The 18734-nt window shown below is 44.7% G+C and overlaps 1 protein-coding gene across 6 annotated transcripts; it reads right to left on the minus strand.

Annotated features, from left to right (window-relative positions):
- Positions 1 to 14203: 14203 nt before the first annotated feature.
- BHLHE23 (basic helix-loop-helix family member e23) lies at positions 14204 to 18390 on the minus strand. Of its 6 annotated transcripts, XR_011804484.1 has the most exons (4): positions 17618 to 18390; positions 16259 to 16760; positions 15646 to 15774; positions 14204 to 14749 (listed from the first exon to the last, which is right to left on the minus strand). XR_011804484.1 is itself a non-coding variant. In XM_072026517.1 (2 exons), exons 1-2 carry the CDS (start codon positions 18264 to 18266, stop codon positions 16351 to 16353), a joined length of 654 nt encoding a protein of 217 aa, XP_071882618.1. In that variant the 5' UTR covers positions 18267 to 18389; the 3' UTR covers positions 14204 to 16350. The 6 variants fall into 6 exon arrangements, 2 of the variants coding, with proteins under 2 accessions (XP_071882618.1, XP_005031931.2); XR_011804482.1 differs by having other exon boundaries at positions 14204 to 15774; XR_011804483.1 differs by having other exon boundaries at positions 15646 to 16760.
- Positions 18391 to 18734: the final 344 nt, after the last annotated feature.

The raw sequence follows: 18734 nt of genomic DNA on the forward strand, positions 1-18734 counted from the left end.
CACATTTGGGGTCTGCACTCTGTGGCCTGTTAAAATCACAGGGACATCTTACAGACGAGTGACTTCCCCATGCAGGGAGCTGCTGCTGGGAAAAGCTGCATCCCACTCCTTAACCACCCAGCAGCTTTTATACTTTTTCTCACAGTATTTTTTTTCCCTGCAGAGTCATTGTTTATAGGTCACAGGTGAATACTTTGTGTTTAAAAAACCCCAAACCCTTCCCCTAGCCCTCATGGTTGCTTCTGGGCCACATGCAGAGCCTTGGCTGGGGGAAGGTGCTATGGGAAGGCAGACTCCAGGGATGGGATTAGTACAGATTTTGGGTTCCAGCCCAACCTTGCCAGTATTCAAGCTGGGTTTTATAGTATTTATGTTTTTCTTGGTGGATTTTTTCCTCTCCCACCACCCCAGAGGTTAGATCCCTCCTGTCCCTCCCACCAGCAGGCTGCGAAAAGCCTGGGATATCAGCACCTGAGGCATCAGGAGGGGAGCTGTGCCTTTTTGGTGTCAGGTGAGTAGCAAAGATCCACTTCTGCTTCTTGCAAACGTTGATTTGTTTTCCTCCTTTTCATGGAAAAAGCTATCTATCTCCACCCTTTTATCTATTTTATTTTTTTTAATCCCTGGGCTGAATTCTCTGATCCTTTGTATGCAGCACTGAGCTTTTCCAAAGCAGCAGGACGTGTGGGGGCAGCAGGAACACTCTGTTGTGAGGTGTAAAAGCCCCCCTGACTGTGGCAGGATCAGGCCGTTACACCTGGGAGCTGGGTGTGAAGCCTTAAGCCAGCTCAGGATTACAGCCTGACTTTGCTTAAAGTAAAGATAAAATACCTCAGGAGCTAAACAACCCCCTGGAAAAAAACTACTGCCGAGCAGAGGTGATCCAAGCTGACATTGAGAATTGTTTGATTTACAATAACAGGGAGATAATATTTTGCTAAGCCTCCCTGTAATACAATGTGTGTCATTTTAAATTTCCCATTACACTGAGCAATCTAATAAATAAATGCTCGGGCTGCAATAAACATGAATCATTCGGTGCGCAGAAGCTCTCAGCAGTCCAGTAACGAATATCTTCTTCCTAATGGTCTTTGGAAGTCACCGATTAATTTGACTTTCAGCTGACTGGCTCTGAAGCCGCAGCCAGACGAGTGCCTGCAAGATGCTGGGTCAAACTCTGCAGAGATTTAGTGACAAATCAGATTTACAAATTAGGGATGTGCCACTCCGTAACGAATACGGCTGGAGCTGGGTGATTAGCAATCCCATGGTCAAATGGAATTGGCTCCTATTGGGTTTTCAGGTGTTTATTTATTGATTTGTTTGTCTATATTCTGGAAAACAAAAGCAGTTGTTTTACATGCTGCAACACTGAAAGACACCTTCTGAGAACAAGGAAGCGGTTCGTGGTATCTGTCCCCTAATTTCTGCAGTTAACCTTTCCCCGGATTATGTGCACGTGAAGGCATTTTAACTACCTCATGCCCTCACGCCAATATTTGTTAGAATTTGGGATCGAATTTAATATGAGTAATGTCAGGAGAAACAGGTCAGGGTTTCAGATTAACACCAATAACCATAATGAGAACAGATGCTTATATCCATCTGGAATGTAGATTTAATATGTTAAATTCATAGCTCAGCCCATGAAATGCAATCATCAGATGTTTACTGGTCCCAATTTAATGAGCGATTTTGGATTAAACAGGGGCCAAACAACAGGCCACCAATCTATATTAAATCTCTGCAAAATGAAAATTGCAAAGATTTACTTAGGGTCATTACACAAGAAAATTTAATCACAACCTCATCCATAATGTCACATCGTCATCAGACTGATAATTGAAATGCCATGTGAGGGATTATGAATAACCCTCTGTTTATGAAGATAGCTTTCTGATTATCTCTGTGTCCTGTGAGTAACATAAAATATGATTTGTATTAATGTACATAGCCCTTGCCTAAAAGAAACCCATTGGGAATCTGCAGCAGAAGTCTAATATTTTTTTTTTTCCTTCACTGTTCGTGGCAGGAGATGTTGGTAAGTAACATTATTGCCACAATTTTAGAGCTGCAGGGTGAGGTGAAGCCCTGAATACAGACTTGTGCTGTGTCTGACGGCATCGCAGGGACACACAGCTTGCAATGCCCCTGCAGCTGTGTGGGTGCTGTGAAATATTCAGCACATGATTTTGGTAGGCAAACATTGATTTGTCTAGAATCAATATTAATTTTTCAGACTACGTTCTCTGGGGCAAGAAATGTATCTTCCAGTATTTACTGAACACTTAGTAACTTAGTACATTTGGGACGTTAATAAAAACACACTTTTGATTTCGGTGTTACAAAATATTCAGCTCATGGATTGCTGACAGTTATATACCTCTGCATTGCTCTGGGTTGTACAACGGGACAGAGCCTACAAGTAGCCAAATTTCTGGTAGCATTTGGTTTTGAAAGTCTGTAAATATTTATAAAGTGTATGCTGAGAGACTGCCCCAGGCCTGAAAGTGGCTTTTCAGTTGAGATACTCAGGTAACCACACAAATGAGCAAGTGCTGATGCTGCTGACATGGACACCTGCACCTTCCCGATGGACACCTGCTCCTGCTCCTGGAGGGGCTGGAGCGAGGAACCAGGCTCCTCATCTCCAAATCTGCCTCCTCCTCCTTCTGCAGGCTGCCTGAGCTTTGTCTGAACATTTCACGTGCTCTGGAGGTTCAGCCTCATGCACAGGTTCGGAGCAGGATCAGAAAGCAAGCAGGGCTGTGTCCTTTCCTGTCCTGCTTGCCGCACTGCCTCAATGTCGGTGCTGCAAAACCGATCACGTGCCGTGTGTTTTAATTGCCCTGCATATGAATTAATTAGCCCCTTTGTCAGAGAACAATTAAGTGGCAAGCTAAGGAACATGAAGAGCAAAGGCGGAACAGAAATGAGTGTCCTGTCTCCAGGTGGAAGCTGGCAGTCCCCGAGATGAGATGAGCATCCCATGTCTGAGCTGGGGAGCGGTCTCCAGTGGCTCTCACCCCTCACCGAGCTTAACAGCCTCTGAAAAACTTTTCCATCTCCTGCTAAGCTGTGCTAACCTGGGGGCAACATCTGCGAATCAGCAGGTTCCAAGCAAATCTGTGCTCCTTTTTGACAGCAGGCAACCAGAAGGGGAAGGAGCCAGATTTTTCACCAACAGTGACAAAGAAAGTAGAAGCAAGGCGCACGCTTTGCAGGTAAAGGTCCACCTGGGAAAAGAGAACCAGCACCCAGCACTGGATGTGTAACCCGGGGGTCTGATATGTTCATCACTTTATGATTGAGGAATCATGGAAAAAAGGTGCTGTGCATTTAAAACATGTATCTTCTGTTGGTAAATGTAACACAAAACTGGAGAAAGCAGCGGGGCAGCCTGATGGACACGGACAGGCACCACCTCCCATGGGCAGGTTTTGCACATCGGCTGGGCTGGGGTCAGAAGATACCAGCAAAATGTTGAAAGTGATGACAAAAAGGACGTTGCAGCTGCAGGGCTTGGGGGAAAACACAGGCTGAACTTCTTGCCCTGAGATTAACGCCAGGCTGCCAGGTCCTGCAGTCGGGATGAGTGGAGCTCAGGGGGGATGAGCACAAACAGAGGATTTTGGGCTGGTGAGCCCAGGCCAATGACCAGAACCCAGCCTTCATTATTTATACAAGTAGCACAGATAAAGCTATTAAAAACAAGACATCCGCAGAGAATGGAGAGCCATACGGTGTGCATAATTTACATCAGAGCATGGACCAGCACTAATACATAACTGATGCAATTAGATGCAGATAAATAGGTAAGGGATATCTCTCCATGGACCGGGGGAACAGAGGCTGCTGTTTTACAATTCCTTGTGCTATCTCTGGCTATCCGACCATTGGAAAACCAAGGCCCAAACCCTGTGTGGTGGGACTTTACCCAGGCAGATAACTTACTAAATCACAGGAGTGCACCAAGTGGATAATAATAGGGTGGACTCCTTTTGTCATGGATTTTGATGCCCCAGGACATGAGCATGCAGTGATTTCCATCTGTGGGTGCTGGCAGAGCACGTGGAGGGGCAGCCCCATAAGCAGCCACTTCCCAGCTATTCCCTGCTGCCACCGAGGACCAAAGTCCCTGGTGAGGGTGGTGAGAAGAGCTCTGCACGTCGTCCGCCCATGGCTATGTGCAAGGAGGGGGCAGCCGTGCCTGCAAGTGGCCAATTGCCACCACTTTCTCAGGAGCTGCACATTTTAACAGGCTTAGCCGGCGTTACATCTCTCAGGCACCTTCCTCCTGGGGCTGATCCGTGTAAGAGCATCACCGTGCTGCCAGGCGATGGTGTGCTCCGCTGACAGATGTCCCCATGCGATATTTCAACTCCGAGGCTCTAATCCCACAATTACCCATCAGGGAGGTCATTAGACATGCACCGAGGAAACAGACCTGGGTGGAGAATGACAGCTTTCATTCATCCCTTCCTCTTTTCCAAGCCCAGGGTATCTTACAGAGTTTCTCTAGACAGCAGAAGGTGCTGGAGTGCAGTCAGATTTGCGGTGATGACAGGATGCTATCTGCTACTCCTGCATTGAACAGTTGGGCTGCGTGTTGCCTGCCTTATTACCGAGGGTGGAAAAATAATGAGTCATTATTGGTGGTAGCTGGCATGTGGGCAGAGTTCAAGGGTGTTGGGCAAGGGCCAAATCCTGCACATGCCCATGGCTCCACAGACACACATGCTCTCGTGCGGGGGTCTCCCCGTAGCTGTGGGAAATACGAAGTAAAGGCAAATACAGCAGTGGGATAAACTCAGTGTGGAATGGGGCTGATAAGGCAGGATGCTTTCGCGAATCCCGTTCTGTAAAAGTCGTCATCTGAAAGTGACAGCAGCACAAGATGGAGGTGCTAAAGAGAACTGACGCATCAGATAAACTCCAGCTGTCGCCTGCAGTCAGCGCCTCTTCTTGTTCCCCTGCCTGGCCCTCTTCTTTTGGCTAATATCCCTAATGATTAAAACTGAAAACATTTTTTTTTTTCTGCTTTTTCTTTCAGCCTCAAAGGTTGATCATTCTTTTTTTTTTCCCTCTCCTTTAAATGTTCTTATTTCTCAAAGAAGTGGCAACTGAAACCCAGGGAACGTCAGTGGTTTGCTGCTTGACCTGATTTTATGGGAGAGCTTGAAAGACACCTTTTGGATGCTTTTGTGTGTCCTCCAGGTAAACACTCCAGACACTGTGATTAATATATATATATATATATATATATTATAAATAAATATATATATATATATATTTATATATATAAATAATATATATATATATATATATATAAAATTCTGTCCCAACCCCTGTCTGAAAGATCAGATTTGAAGCTTATTTTCTTGCTCTGAAAGGTCTTATATTATAGACTAGAGGACCCCAGTCTGAAGTCTAAGGTCATACATGGGTGACATGCCCCAGCCTGAAACAAGTTACCTTGGCTATATTTTCTGGTTGAAAGTTCAGTGAGGCTGCGGAGGATGGGAACAACTGCGAGCTATTACAGTGGCCTCTTGGTCCAAAGGTTAATTGGACTTAGTAGGCTCTCCCTCCCGAATTGTTTCCTAGGGTGACTTTCTCATAGCTCAGCTGTAGCCATGGCAGAGCTGAGAGCTTGTGTGCAAAGATAATCCTCAGAGAGCCAAGGGATGCTGCAGAAGGAGAAACTGGCAGTTGAACCCACTAAGTTAGGGCTGGACTCAGTTTTCCTCAATGTTCCTCCTTTTTGAGCTGAGATGAAGAGATTTGGTTGAGATTCCCTCCCAGGTCCCCCATTTTTTCATGGGAGATATTAAAATCATCGCTGGCTCATGTAACACTGCCAGTGAGGACCTCTGCTCTCATTGCTGCATGGTCTGCCTTGCCTATAGGCAATCGTGTTGTGATTCACTCAAACTGCTAAAATTGAACCCTCCCTGTGTAAAGCAAGGTATTCGGGACCTTTTGGAACACTTGATTTGGCTTCAGTAAGGCAGATACATAAAGTTAGTGTATGTTTGTATACAAGATCACAGACAAATGGACAAACATTCGTTTAATGGGCAAACATTTATTGACCTTCTGTTGACAAAGCAGCCAAATAGATGTAAATAAATCTCCATTAACAGATATATTGAGACACTGAGCAGTCATTTAACATACCTCAGGATGTTATTGTGTGCTGAGAAATAAAAATCTCTTAAATTAATTTCTATCCTTGTCTCAGAGATGGTGTGGAAAATTACCTAATGCTGAAGAATGTCACTTAGTAAAGTCTTAGTCTGTCCAAGTAAAATGATTGATAAATTAATTTAAATAATACACAGTATTTTGCTTTCAATAGTCTGCTATCCATTCACAATCTCTTAAAGAAAATGAATCAATGAGAAAATGTTGTCGTATTGATCCCTTGCTGTTGTTTTTTTTTTCCCAATGAAAATATTTTGAAAATATACCCTGCTTACTTACATGAACAACAACACACAGAGAAGAGTTAAAAGTGGGACATTATCTTTCCAATGACATATTTAGCCAGTTATTCAGGCTATAATGAAGCTGTGTAATGAAGTCAATGTCCTTGAAAGTTCTTCATCAATTTTTTTCTCATCTGTCAGCATATCCACTTGCCGACACAATATTAATTAAACACAACATTTCCTGGAGTGTTGAAGTGAAGTCCCATCACTGATAATGAACAGGTTTAGGAGAGTCACATCCCAACAAAATTACTTTTTAAACCAGCCTTATTAAGCAGAAAATTAGACCTAAATCACCCTACAACATCCTCATTAAAAGCCACTGATCCTTGGCTGCTTCTATGTTCTAACATCTTTAATTAGCAAACTGCTAGTCTATCTGCCATGATAAATGCTATTAATCTTACCTTTCATTTGCTTTCTCTTAACCTATCATTTGCCCACTTCAGGGAGACGCACGCTTCCACCAGAATTCGTTTTATTGCATCTAATGCCCTTGTAAGGATGAAAAATGCAGCATTCAGGGGTTAAACGCGACGGCTCTCCCTGCGCTCACTCCATCACTGGATTTCATGATTTGTAGATATCTCAGACGGCACAGTCGCTGTGTTTTGGGGGACATTAAGGATGCTTTCCTGTAGATATTTATGGGATACTGTTGTCAAGCCTTGATAGTGAAATACAGTGCCACCATGGATCGGTGACCTCTCCGCTGCACTATTTAAAACCAGGCAGAGTTACAGACTCCAATTAAAAACCTCCTGAGTGCCTGGGAAAGCTCCGCCCAGGGAAAAGAAATGCCTTAAAAACATGATTGCATTTTAGAACTGTAGCAACTAAATCTATAACCTTTTAGTAGCCTTTACAAAATGTGACAGCTTCACAGCTTCCTTAGTATTTGTTCGCAGAAGCTCCCGAATCTATCAGGACAAATAACATACTGCACTGGGCCGCTTTCACTTTGCATTAATCAGAAGTAAACTTTTAATGCAGTGCCATACTAGGTATTTCAGAAAAGCGTTATTAATTGCTGCGTTCTCAGAATGCCTCCTTGTATGTGCAGTTATTTTTCCTGGTTTATTTGGAATTGGGGTTTCTCTCTCTGCCAGTGCTGTTATTTTTGCAGCGCGCTTGCTCATCCTTTTCTTATTGCAACCAAAATCGCTCTGTTCAGCTCACAGCTCCCGGGCAACAGAGAATTGCAAATTTAACCTCACCTAATCACATATCTGGCATCATAAATTCGGTCTGTGTTACTCAGCAGATCTTTCCAAGGGGCCTCTGAAAGGAACCCTGCCCTGGATGTGGCACGTCCTGACTGCAGCCGCCGCCTGTTGCAACCTCCAGCTTGAAGAGCTCGACTCTAAGGCTTGTTAGCATAATTTACTCATTTACCCCTACTCATTAATCTCTTTCATTGTTATTATCCCATATTATTTACTGACCACACATGCTTCCCACAGATATAAACGCTTTCTCCTAGTGGCTTTAATGAAAGCTGCTTTTACATTCACGTTGCCTTGTGCTGTACTTGCTGCTGGTGGGCTGCTTCTGTTTGGGGCCAGTTTGTTCTAAATGCTACGAAACCTTTCAAATCCTAATTCTAAGTCCTAATTCTAGCAGTAGGCTGTATGGCAGGGCATCTGTCACTGTGTTCATACGTCTGAAAAGTGGGCACTGATGCTAAGCTACCTGTGCAGCTTCTGCAGTCAATGTCAAGAGAGAAGCATCCCCAGGAGGTGACTTGTCCACCCCATCTATGGTGACATGAATTACCCTTGGGAAACCGTTCTCTGTTGTTCTTCAGGGTGGAGACAGACCAGGCTGAATTATTTGTCTGACTTTTAGATGTTCGGTTAGGAACCATCTGATTCCCAGTGATTTTTTTTTGGTCTGGAGTGGATGAGCCCTGCTCCATGTGCAGGAGTTGTACTTCTCAAGCTGTGCTTTTCTAACGAAACCCTTCTCTCGACCCCAATGCGTTTCCATTATCTTTCCATCAGAAAATAGTTTTTCCTCATGCGTACGAAGACAAATGACATGCTCATTTACTTGCGCACGTGCAAAACGAGAATAATTACTCCATAAATTAGTTAAAAGATTTTCCCAGGGAAAATGAAGAGGCAGAGAACGGAGAGGAAAGACATGTCACTTCCACTTCTTAACTGCCGAAAGAACGACGATACTCAGCCCACTCTGTCCGCCTTGTGAGTATCTAGACAGACACTTGAATTCAAGATCACTTTATTGTGATGGGCAGGTTCAAGGGAACCCAATCCCTAGCAAGTGGCTGCCTTGCTTGCGAAAAGACAAGCAAGGAGATGTTCAGGCAGCAAGAGCAGCTCCTGCTCCCACTGCGCATCAGTCTTGTGGCCTGGGGTCATCAGCCTCGTGCAGGACTGAGGCACAAGCCTGGGGCTTGAACAGAGACAGAGAGGCAGAGAAAGCAGCAGAGGACAGCCCAGTGATGCCACTTACTGCTACGGATTGGTGGTCTGACAACAGGCAGGGCCAGGATCTCCCTTGGTGTCTTTGCATCTCCCCCATTTCAGGGCAAGAAGCAGAGGGCATTCAGACTGAGCTCAGCGAGAACACCACCGGGTTTTTCATGGACAGAGGATTTCTGCAGCAAGGCATTTCATAAACCCTGGCCCAGATTCTCCCCCTGACTTGCCTGTGCTCGGTGCACGACGGGGACTGGAGAACAAAGGTGGCTTGAAGCCACTTTCTGCTTCTCCCCTCTGCAAGCAGCTGGGGACTGGCTGCCCCCTCGGGCAGGCTCACCTCGCCTCGGGCTAGTGCAGCACCAGGAGATGGCTAGCAAACAGCCAGACCTGGCTACACCTCCTTCTCCGTGGGCTGCTGCTGCTCCAGCAGGAGCTGGGAGGTGACTTGGGTGACACCAGAGCCCAGGGACTGGGAGCCTGCGGGGAGCGAGCTGGTGCCAGCGTGGACATGGCTGGGGGGCAGCGCGGTGTGCGGCTCGCTCGGGGAAGCAGCGAGCTCGAGTCAGTGTGTGTCCACGGGCAAACGCCTTCATCTTCTCTGTGCCTCGGGGCAAGGCGACTGGGGGAGGGCATGAAAAGCAAAAGGATTTCACTAAAATGATCCGATGCTGCTTCCAAATTTGGTTCAGCGCTGGCGACACAAACCAGTAAATATCTGCAGACAGGGACACAAGCGTGCAGCATGCGGTGTGGCTGAGCATCATTATTCACATATTTGTATCAAAACTATTCACTTATTTACATCAAAACTATTCTGTTTGCAGGCTGGATCAGAATCCCACTGAGGGCAAAAACATTTACAGGAGAGATTATTTGCAAGAACAAGGATTGGAAGAAGCAGTGTGGTCCTAACTAGTGCACACAAAATCTCAGAAAGGAAAGGAAAATCTGCCCAAGAAGAGGTTTTGGTCTTGCTTTCAATGAAATATAACCTAAGAACCCCAAGCACCCAAAAAGGAGAGAAGTGTTTCAAAAAGGCACCCTGTGCTGCACTGCTTACCCCCAAAAAGAGGATTTGTGCCCAAGGAAGCTCAGCACCCCTCTCTGCAAGCACCGAAAGAGGACTGGAGTCACAGAGGAACAGGTTTGCCTGCTGTGCAGTCTGCAGTACCAAGATTACCCTATACAGTGCCACATTCAATTGCAAAAAGGAGCGTTAGGAGTAATAGAGCTCCCGCAACTAAAGTGTTTTCTGTCCTCAAATCTTTCAGGAAACTGACTGAGGCAAGAGAGGGAAAAAGCCAAGGGGAGGAAACTTGTTACAAGTAAAATCGTATTTCCTTGGACACTGGGGAGGATGTAAAACTAACCCAGAGGCCTCCAAGTCAGCAGCCATTTTAACATTTTGCGAGAGATTTTCATCTTTTTCCCCTACAGCCTCAGTTCTGCCGTAAACACCGAGCACACCCACCGCGGCTGTCAGCTGTGTGGCTTGCTTTACACTGAAGCAGCCAGGAGATAAAAAATACTTAAGGTAATACAATTCTCAAACTGGTGGCATAAGGTGGCATTCATGACATCTCCGTCAATAGTGCAATTCGGGACACTTTTACCTGGCATCAAGCAGATTGATACAAATAGGATGCATGCATCTGGCATCCAGTGAAGGCAACGATAACGCTGCTTCTCCATCCTTCTGTCTGCAAAACTGCTGATGGCAGTGAGAAGCTAGCAGCCTGTCCTGCCCCCTCCCAAGGCACTGCTTTTCTTTAGCAGGTGAAATAAAAGGAGAAATATTATTCGTGGTTTGTCAGCTTGCACGGGTCACGGCAATGTTTCAGGAGTCCAGAGGTTTTTATGCAATGACATTTGCTGGGCTGCAGTCAGATGGTGGTGCACAAAGTTTCGTGAAAACATGACAAAAGCAGTAAAGCGAGCAACAATTGATGGAAAAAAAAGACACATTGGCTAAATAAATTATTGGTATACTCCTTCGTGCATGCAATGTAGGGGAAGGCATCACAAATATACATTAACATGCAAGGGATGTGCATTTTACACAGGTATACACACAACGAGATATATCAATGTGATGTAATTTTAGGAGTTTATTCTTTTCATAATCAATTGACTGCCACTTGCTGGAAGGCAAATCAAGCACAATAAATTTCCTCCCTGGTATCAGGGAAGAAGCAGCAGCAGTGGTACTACAGCACGCCGAAAAGTTCAGCACTAGTAAATTCTTCAGAACACCATTACTGTGATTACTGCTTGTGCAAAGATATGCCCGCCTCATTGTCATTTCTTATACTACATCAAGCAAAGGCTGGTGGGGAACCTCGTGCTGCTGTCGCCCAACTGACTGTGACCTTTTTTGGGTGACCGCGCGGCGGTGGTGGCGAGGGCTTCCCTGCTTCCATGCGAAAGTGTGAAGAAAAGAGCGCAGACCCTGGGATGCAGTTTAAGGTTTTAATAAGTGGAGAAATTATCCAGATTAGCTTTTCTTCCCTTAAATGTCAGCGTGGCGACTTCCGTGTCATTAGCAGGAGCAAATGGAAGGGGCTAAATGTCTTGGGATGCGGTGGGTTTTTAAGCCACGTAATGATGGCGATAAAAATCTGTAATGTCAGTTGCCTTGTGGCAATCAACAAACATTTCGCATTATGCTTGCATCTTAAGGTTTGCGGCCAAAACCCAGATTTGCCTCTGTCTCATTAAAATAACGAATGCAGTCCGAATGGATCTGCAATGATTCACTGTACGTCACACTAAATCACAACGCTTCTCGGAGCCAACTGACTATGGCCTCATTACTTCAGACAAAAGTGGGCTTGGAGGAAAAACTGGGGTGATGTTTTTTTGCTCGGCCATGTTTTTTCCCTTTGAAATACTTAAGGCAAAAGAGCAGATAGTTTTTTCCCATTGGTAGCTGGGGAATTTGGGTTATATTCACAGTGCAGCTCCCTATCGATACACATAAACACACAAAGCGTTAGTGCTCGCGTCGGGAAACAGGAATTAAACCCATCCAAATGGCATTAATGAGGCAGGTTCTAATGAGTATGAATCGCTGATGAAATTAAATACCTAAAAATGAAAATAAGCTTTGAAATAATAAACATATCTTTTAACTCTTCTGCTAGGGAGTCTGAAGACCAGCATGCTCGTGTTGTGTAAGAGCTCATGTACTTGTGGTTTGTCTCCTGCAAGTCTTTGTTCTGCAACTTTCAGTGCCTTGAATATAGACAAAATATGAAAAACTTTTTTTTTTCCCTGAAAAATCTTGGCTAAATCTCTAAATCGTTGCTTTTCAATACTGATACTTAATTATCTATTTGACATTAAAGATTTTTTTTTTAGAATTACGTATGAAACCAGTTAGCATTTCAGGAATAAACATTAACTCAAACCTTACTATTCTTAATTGCGGAAAAAATATTTTAAAAAATTGAGCTGGATACTTTAAAACCTATGTGTATTTATAAATACAAAGGCAAGATTTTGAGGTAACAGGTAGAAGAATAAATACATGAATTTTGATTATGAAAAGATTATATAAAGGAAATTGTGAAAATCATTCAAAACACCTCAGTGAATGGCAAAGACCTTTCAAATATATTCTTTGTTTTTATAATTGTTACCATTTGCTTTATGCACATATGCTTTATTGTAAAGAGAAAATGTCTGAAATTAAGCTATTTTTCTAAAACACTCTTGCAAATATATTTCTAATTTGATAGCAAAATATTTTGTTATATATGCATTAGGAATTTGTTTCACGTAGGAGGACAACTGAATAAGAAGCATTCATGGAATGATTGATTTAAATGTTATAAATCCCTGAATTTTTCATCTCCCTTTGAACGGAATGCCAAAGGGGATTAAAGACTGAAGACATATCACAAACAAATTTACATTATTAAAATTACTGTAATCAAGAGTGTTTTCTAGCCTTAATCAGGATTAGAGAAAACCAAACAAAAAAATCCCAAAACTTTTCTACTGAGCAATACTAATCAAAATTCTATCAAATGACAGATAACAGAATAAAAGCGCTTTTGAAAATTAAAAATACTGGATGGCGTATCTAGCCTTCTCTCAAAATATTTTCACTCATTTGAGATCTGAGCACCGCTTGCTCTGCTAAATCTTATGGCAGACAGCAAGCACAGAAAAAAAATAATGCTGCTAAATTTCCATAACACCACAAAGTCAGACCTCTTATTTCTGTGAGCACGTCCAGGAAACACACTTGTTTGAATATATGCCACAGAAACAGGAGGGAAAAGTGCAGCGTGGAGTGCTTAGTTTTGTTCTCCTGAATTGTAAGCAAAATGATTAAAGTTGGGGAAAACTGGGCTAGAAATCTGCTGTCCAGGGTGCCGCAGGGAGAACTCAGCCTCCCGGCACGCGCTGCAACTTTCGTGATTGTGCTGGCAATAAGCAGGTTTGCTCTGACGAGCCGTGGAGGCTTTTAAGTGTCTTTATCCACCGTGCTCTGTGCTACACAGCTATGCTACAAGGCTAATATGGTAAAGGGATCAAGCTTGCACAGATTTTTCTGGTCCTCTGGAGCCTCTTAAAGAGGGCAGCGTTACCCTGGTTTTGGAAAGCACAGGGAGCTGTGGAGCATCAGGCCCCGTCTCACTTCCACTGGTGTCCCAGTTCGTAATGCTGCAGCAGGATTGGACCCCGCATCCATTTCAGCCTCGTGAAATGTCGACTCCTGTTTTACAGTGGAAATCCTAGAAATGTATATGTAAAAAATCCTGAAAATGATCAGAGAATGATGAGCTTTGTTTTGTAAAGCCTAGGAAATGAGCTGAGCAAAGCGGCAATACGGAGATATTGTGCCTGTCCTTCACAAAAAGAGCAATATGGATTAAAGAACAAGGGAAACTGCATGATTCTCATGGCTTTTCTAGAAACCACAACCAATTTAACCTTCACCAGTATCTGGAGAAGAGAGCTGCCATCCGGGCCCTCTGTCTTCAAACCTGTTGCTTTGCTGTATTTGGTTCAAGAAGATTTTACCTTGCGAGCTCAAGATTAGTAATGCCAAACCTTGACTGATACAGTGCAAACTGACAGCAGTTTCCAAATCCCTCTTAGTAAGGTTACACTGGCTGGTAAAATGTTAGTTTTGGATATTACATATCATACAAAAGCAACAGGCAGGTGAGTAGCATCTCCTCTTTGCATCTCTTCCTACTGAGACCGTATGCTGACTATTTTTGCAATTTAAAGAAAAACTAAGGGAGGTAAGAAAACAATATATTCTTTAATTAAAAGTTGGCATTGTCTTTTCTTTGAACATACCAGGGTAACAAGTAGATTAGAACACATGATCTGTATTTCAGTTCCATCCCAGCATACATCATAAATCCTTCTTTATAAAAAAACAAACAGGAAGCATAACAAGGACATTTGAGAAGAAAAAGGGAGTTTCAGCATTTTGAAGTGCTCCCTTTATATTCTCTGAAACACCAACCAAAACCAGACACTTGAAACCTTACATGGAACACATAATAGATTTTTTTTTTTCATTGGGGAAAAATAAATGACAGGTCACGGGATCTTATCCCCAGGATAACCATCCACATTTGCAAGGTTAACACTGATGCTTCACGCACACAAATGCAGTAGTCAGACGCTAGTTTATCTCCCCCCAACAAAACCATCTTTCCAGCAGTATCAGGCATTCACTTGGCAGCAGTTTTAGCAGCAGCTCAACGCAGAGCAAATCATACCGAAACAGATGCCTTCCTGTCAACAGGAAGCACGACGGGCTCGGTATGGGTTCCAGCTCTGTACAAAAAAAAGAGTTAAAATCCTGCAGGTCCACGGTGGCTTAGAAACAAGTCACGGAACTGAACTTTCAGATTATCTCAGAAGCTAGTCACCTTGTAGTTTAATATTAATTCGTCTGTGGCAGAGTTATAATTGGACTTTTTACTTTGGAATTAAAACAACTATTCTTTAAAGTAGATTTTAATAATTATTTACATGTTACTTTAGTATTGCTTTGATAAGTTCTACATTTGTTTTTAATACTTAGCCTTTTAACAGTACTTAGATACTCAAGCTTGCTATTTTTAATTCTTTAAATTTTCTTAAATAAAGGTTTTAACTTCTGCATTTGAAATTCTACATTTAGCCTCCTGCAAACAATTCAATGTGGGTTCTCAAAGAACCTTCTGAATATTTCAAGGACTCCCTGCAGGTGAATTTTTAGGATTCCAGGTAGATACAGTAATATGAGCAAGCCTTTTTCTCATGGAAACTGTAGGAAAACTTAATCATTGTACTAAAAATACTTGTTCCAAAAATATCTTAAAAATAACAGTCTGCAAGACTATGAAGACTTTTCTCAGCTCTGAAATCGAGCCACTTTTTACCATAATTATTTGAGGGGAAAAACAGCAATTATAAATTCAATTGTTATTAGTGTAAGTACATAACCAACCCAAACTTTTTTTTTTTTTTAATATTAAGCTGTTAAGTATTCCAACTATTTTAGTTTCTAATACAACATAAGTTAGACCATTCTCCATTTAAATATTCCGAACTGCTCAATTTGCAATAATTTTAACCAGAATTAATAAACATTTAGCTAAAAATCAGGATTCTGTTACACAGACCCTCCTTTTTCTTTTTTCAAAATAATTTCTGGCAACAACTCAGTCTGCAAGATATGAAATGACCTTTGCTGATTTGCAGTTTCCAGTCAATTTTGCTTCAGTGGTTTTGGTTGGCTTTCACTTCATCAGATGCCTTTAAAGAATATTTTCAAGACTTTCTTTTATGGAAAGAGGTACAACAGATAAACTGTTCTGAAAAAAAAAAAAAGAGGAAATGAAGATATAAAATTGGAAGTGAGCAAGAATCAGTTTTAAGCATACGTCTTTATGAATGAAGCTGAATCACACACTTCATTTTCCAAACACAAAAAGTCTTTTGGAAATGTATTAATTAAAATTAAGTGCCACCGACAAGCAGCTTTAGAGGGATGGCAGTCCTTTTCAAATTAGCATAACACTAACGACAGCCATGGAAATTGGTTTAATAACCCTAAATAGTTACACCCCACTCCTAACACAAATGGCCACGGACAGCTCGAGCCCCTCGGGCTGCGACTGTACCAGTTTGTGTGGTTGCTCTGACATGGGGTGGGTATTCCTATCTGAGCAGAAAACACTGAATGCACCTCAATTATGATTATATAATGATTAGTGAAGCATACAAGGCACATAATAAGACAGCAAACCAAAGTAAACCAGCACAGTGACATCAAAACTTGGTCGGCGAGGGACTCACTTGGTAACTCGTACTACCGCAGTCAACACTCAGCAAGAGATTATTCATTTAGCCGTGACATTAAGCAGCCCAAACCACGCGTAGGTCTAGGGTCAAGCTGCAGATATAACAGAAAACCAAGCTGAAGGGACGAGCAGAGTCTTTAAACACTTTCCTTCCCTGCCGTGTTTTACACCAGTGTCCTCGGAGCTAAGCTCAGTGCTACAGCAGCCCCAGCACAGCACTGGGGGCAAAGCATTTTCCAGCAAGCATCTAAATACATAAGCTAAACCTCACGCATTCACAGTCTGCTTAACTGTAAACATCACTTTTGTGTGCTTGAGATTCGTTAGAAAAGACAGAGGGAAAAAAACAAATCCCTGCTGAGAAGGAGCTGGATTTCCACAAGCTTTTTAAAGCACGATGATTACTCGCCTAACTTCACAGCGCTGGTCCCCTGCGAAGCACTGCTACAGCACCTCCTCGTTACCTGACTTCAGCAGGGCTTTGCTCGGACTGCCAGCTGGTTTTAGAGACATGTAGGACAGAGAAAGTGGTTATTCATGTCTTTTATTTATTATAAATACAAATAAATATGTTAAGTGACCTTTGCTTTGCTTATGATGAGCAACGACTTTGGAAAATCTGGAAAACTTAACCAAGCTGAGAAACAGGCAAAAAGCAGGCATTAGCATACAATCAGAGTCCCCTCAGTTCAAGATTATTTTCTAAAGAGCAAAATAATGCATCTTATTCTGAAGCATCTATACTTTTATCAAGAGCACCAGACTGCCTCCCTCCCAGGAGCTGACCAAATGACATTTTCATTCGGATTTTAGGGCACAAGCAAGCCCTGTCTGGCTACAAATGAAGCCCCTCGTTTACGTGTGGCTCTGAAACATTGCATAGTTTCGGGGCTGGGTTTTCTTTCTTTCCTTTTAAGCTGTTTTCAACCCAGATCAATCAGTCCAAAGACAACTCAATGAGGTTTCCACTTCCAGATCTCTCTCTCTCTCTCCCCTTCCCTGTGCTTCTATAGTTTAAAAACTGCTCAAGAACTTTGCAGGTCAGAGCAGGCAGAAGAGAAACGCCACGCTCACAGTCCGCTAACGGGCTGGGAGGGAAACGACTACCAATGGAGTTGCACAGGGGGGAAGAAACTAAAAGTTAACAGTGGGTGTGTTTTGGGTCCAAGCATCTCCGAACGAGGTATGAGGGGGTGATTTAAGAAAAACGAACAAACAGAAAACCCAGACTTAACTGATGGCAGGAAGCCGGGGCTGGTGGCAAGCGGAAAGAAAGGTGCAGAGGAGAAAAAAAAAAGAAATAAAAATAAACCCGAGAAGCCCAAAGAAGGCAGAAGTCAAGGCTTGTCGTTACAGTGTTTGCAGAGGGTGGAGGCGGCTCCCGTGAAGGCAGTGCATTTCTCGGGGCAGCCAGGCAAGGCCGTGCCAGTGAAGGGGTAGACGGCCGACTGTCCGAAGGGGCTGAGGGTGGCGGGCAGCGGGGCGCCCAGCGCTTGGCCCTGGTTCAGGTAGGCCACCAGCCTCCGCATCTCCTCCAGAGCCTGCGCCTGCATGAGGATGTAGTTCTTGGCCAGCAGCAGGGTGGCGATTTTGGACAGTTTGCGCACCGAGGGGCTGTGGGCGTAGGGGATGACGGAGCGCAGGCCGTCCAAGGCGTCGTTGAGGTCGTGCATCCGCCGCCGCTCCCGGGCGTTGATGCTGAGGCGCAGCGAGCGCTGCTCCTTGGGTTTCTTGCCCAGGGCGGCCCCTTTCAGCTTGCCCTCTCGCTCCAAGGCCTCGCCGCCCTTCGCCCCGGCCTCGAAGGCATCCTCCTCGTCGCCGCTCTGCTCGCCGCTGCTCTCCGCCGCCTTGCCCAGCGCCCCGGGGTGGTGGAAAGCCGCCCCGCCGCCCCCCGACAAGGCTCCTCGAGGGCTCTGGGCGCCGCCGTAGGTGAAAGGCGAAGGGGCATAACCCGGGGCCAGCGCCAGGTAAGCCTCGCCGGCCAGAGACTTGAGCTCGGCCATCCTGCCCCCCCGGCGCTGAGGGAGGAGGATGATGATGATGAGGATGGTGACGATGAAGAGCAGGACGCGGCCCCGCCGCTCCCCTCCGCGCCGCTCCGCGCCGGGGGCGGGCTATGAGGCGGCCGCGGCTCCGCCGCCGCTTATATAGCGGAGAGCGGCCCGGCGCGAGGCCCCGCTGTCCAATCAGAGGGCAGAAAGGGGCGGCGGGAACGGCCCCGCGCCGGCCGAGGCCCCGCCCTCGTCCCCGCCGCCTGAGGAAGGCGCTGAGGGGAGCGGGGTGGGGGGGGGCAGCGCGGCCGTGAGGAGGGGGCTGCAGGGCTGTGGGGTAGGGGGACTGGTGGTCCCCTTCGGGTAGAGGGGAGATCCGGGAGTGCCGGGGTAAAGTCTGGTCACTGGTGTGCTCTGTCTGGGTCTGCTGTCCCGGAACCATGCTCCTGTCCCACCACCACACTCCTGTCCTGCCATGAT

This window comes from Anas platyrhynchos, chromosome 21 (assembly GCF_047663525.1).
Source record: "Anas platyrhynchos isolate ZD024472 breed Pekin duck chromosome 21, IASCAAS_PekinDuck_T2T, whole genome shotgun sequence".
Classification (NCBI taxonomy): domain Eukaryota; kingdom Metazoa; phylum Chordata; class Aves; order Anseriformes; family Anatidae; genus Anas; species Anas platyrhynchos.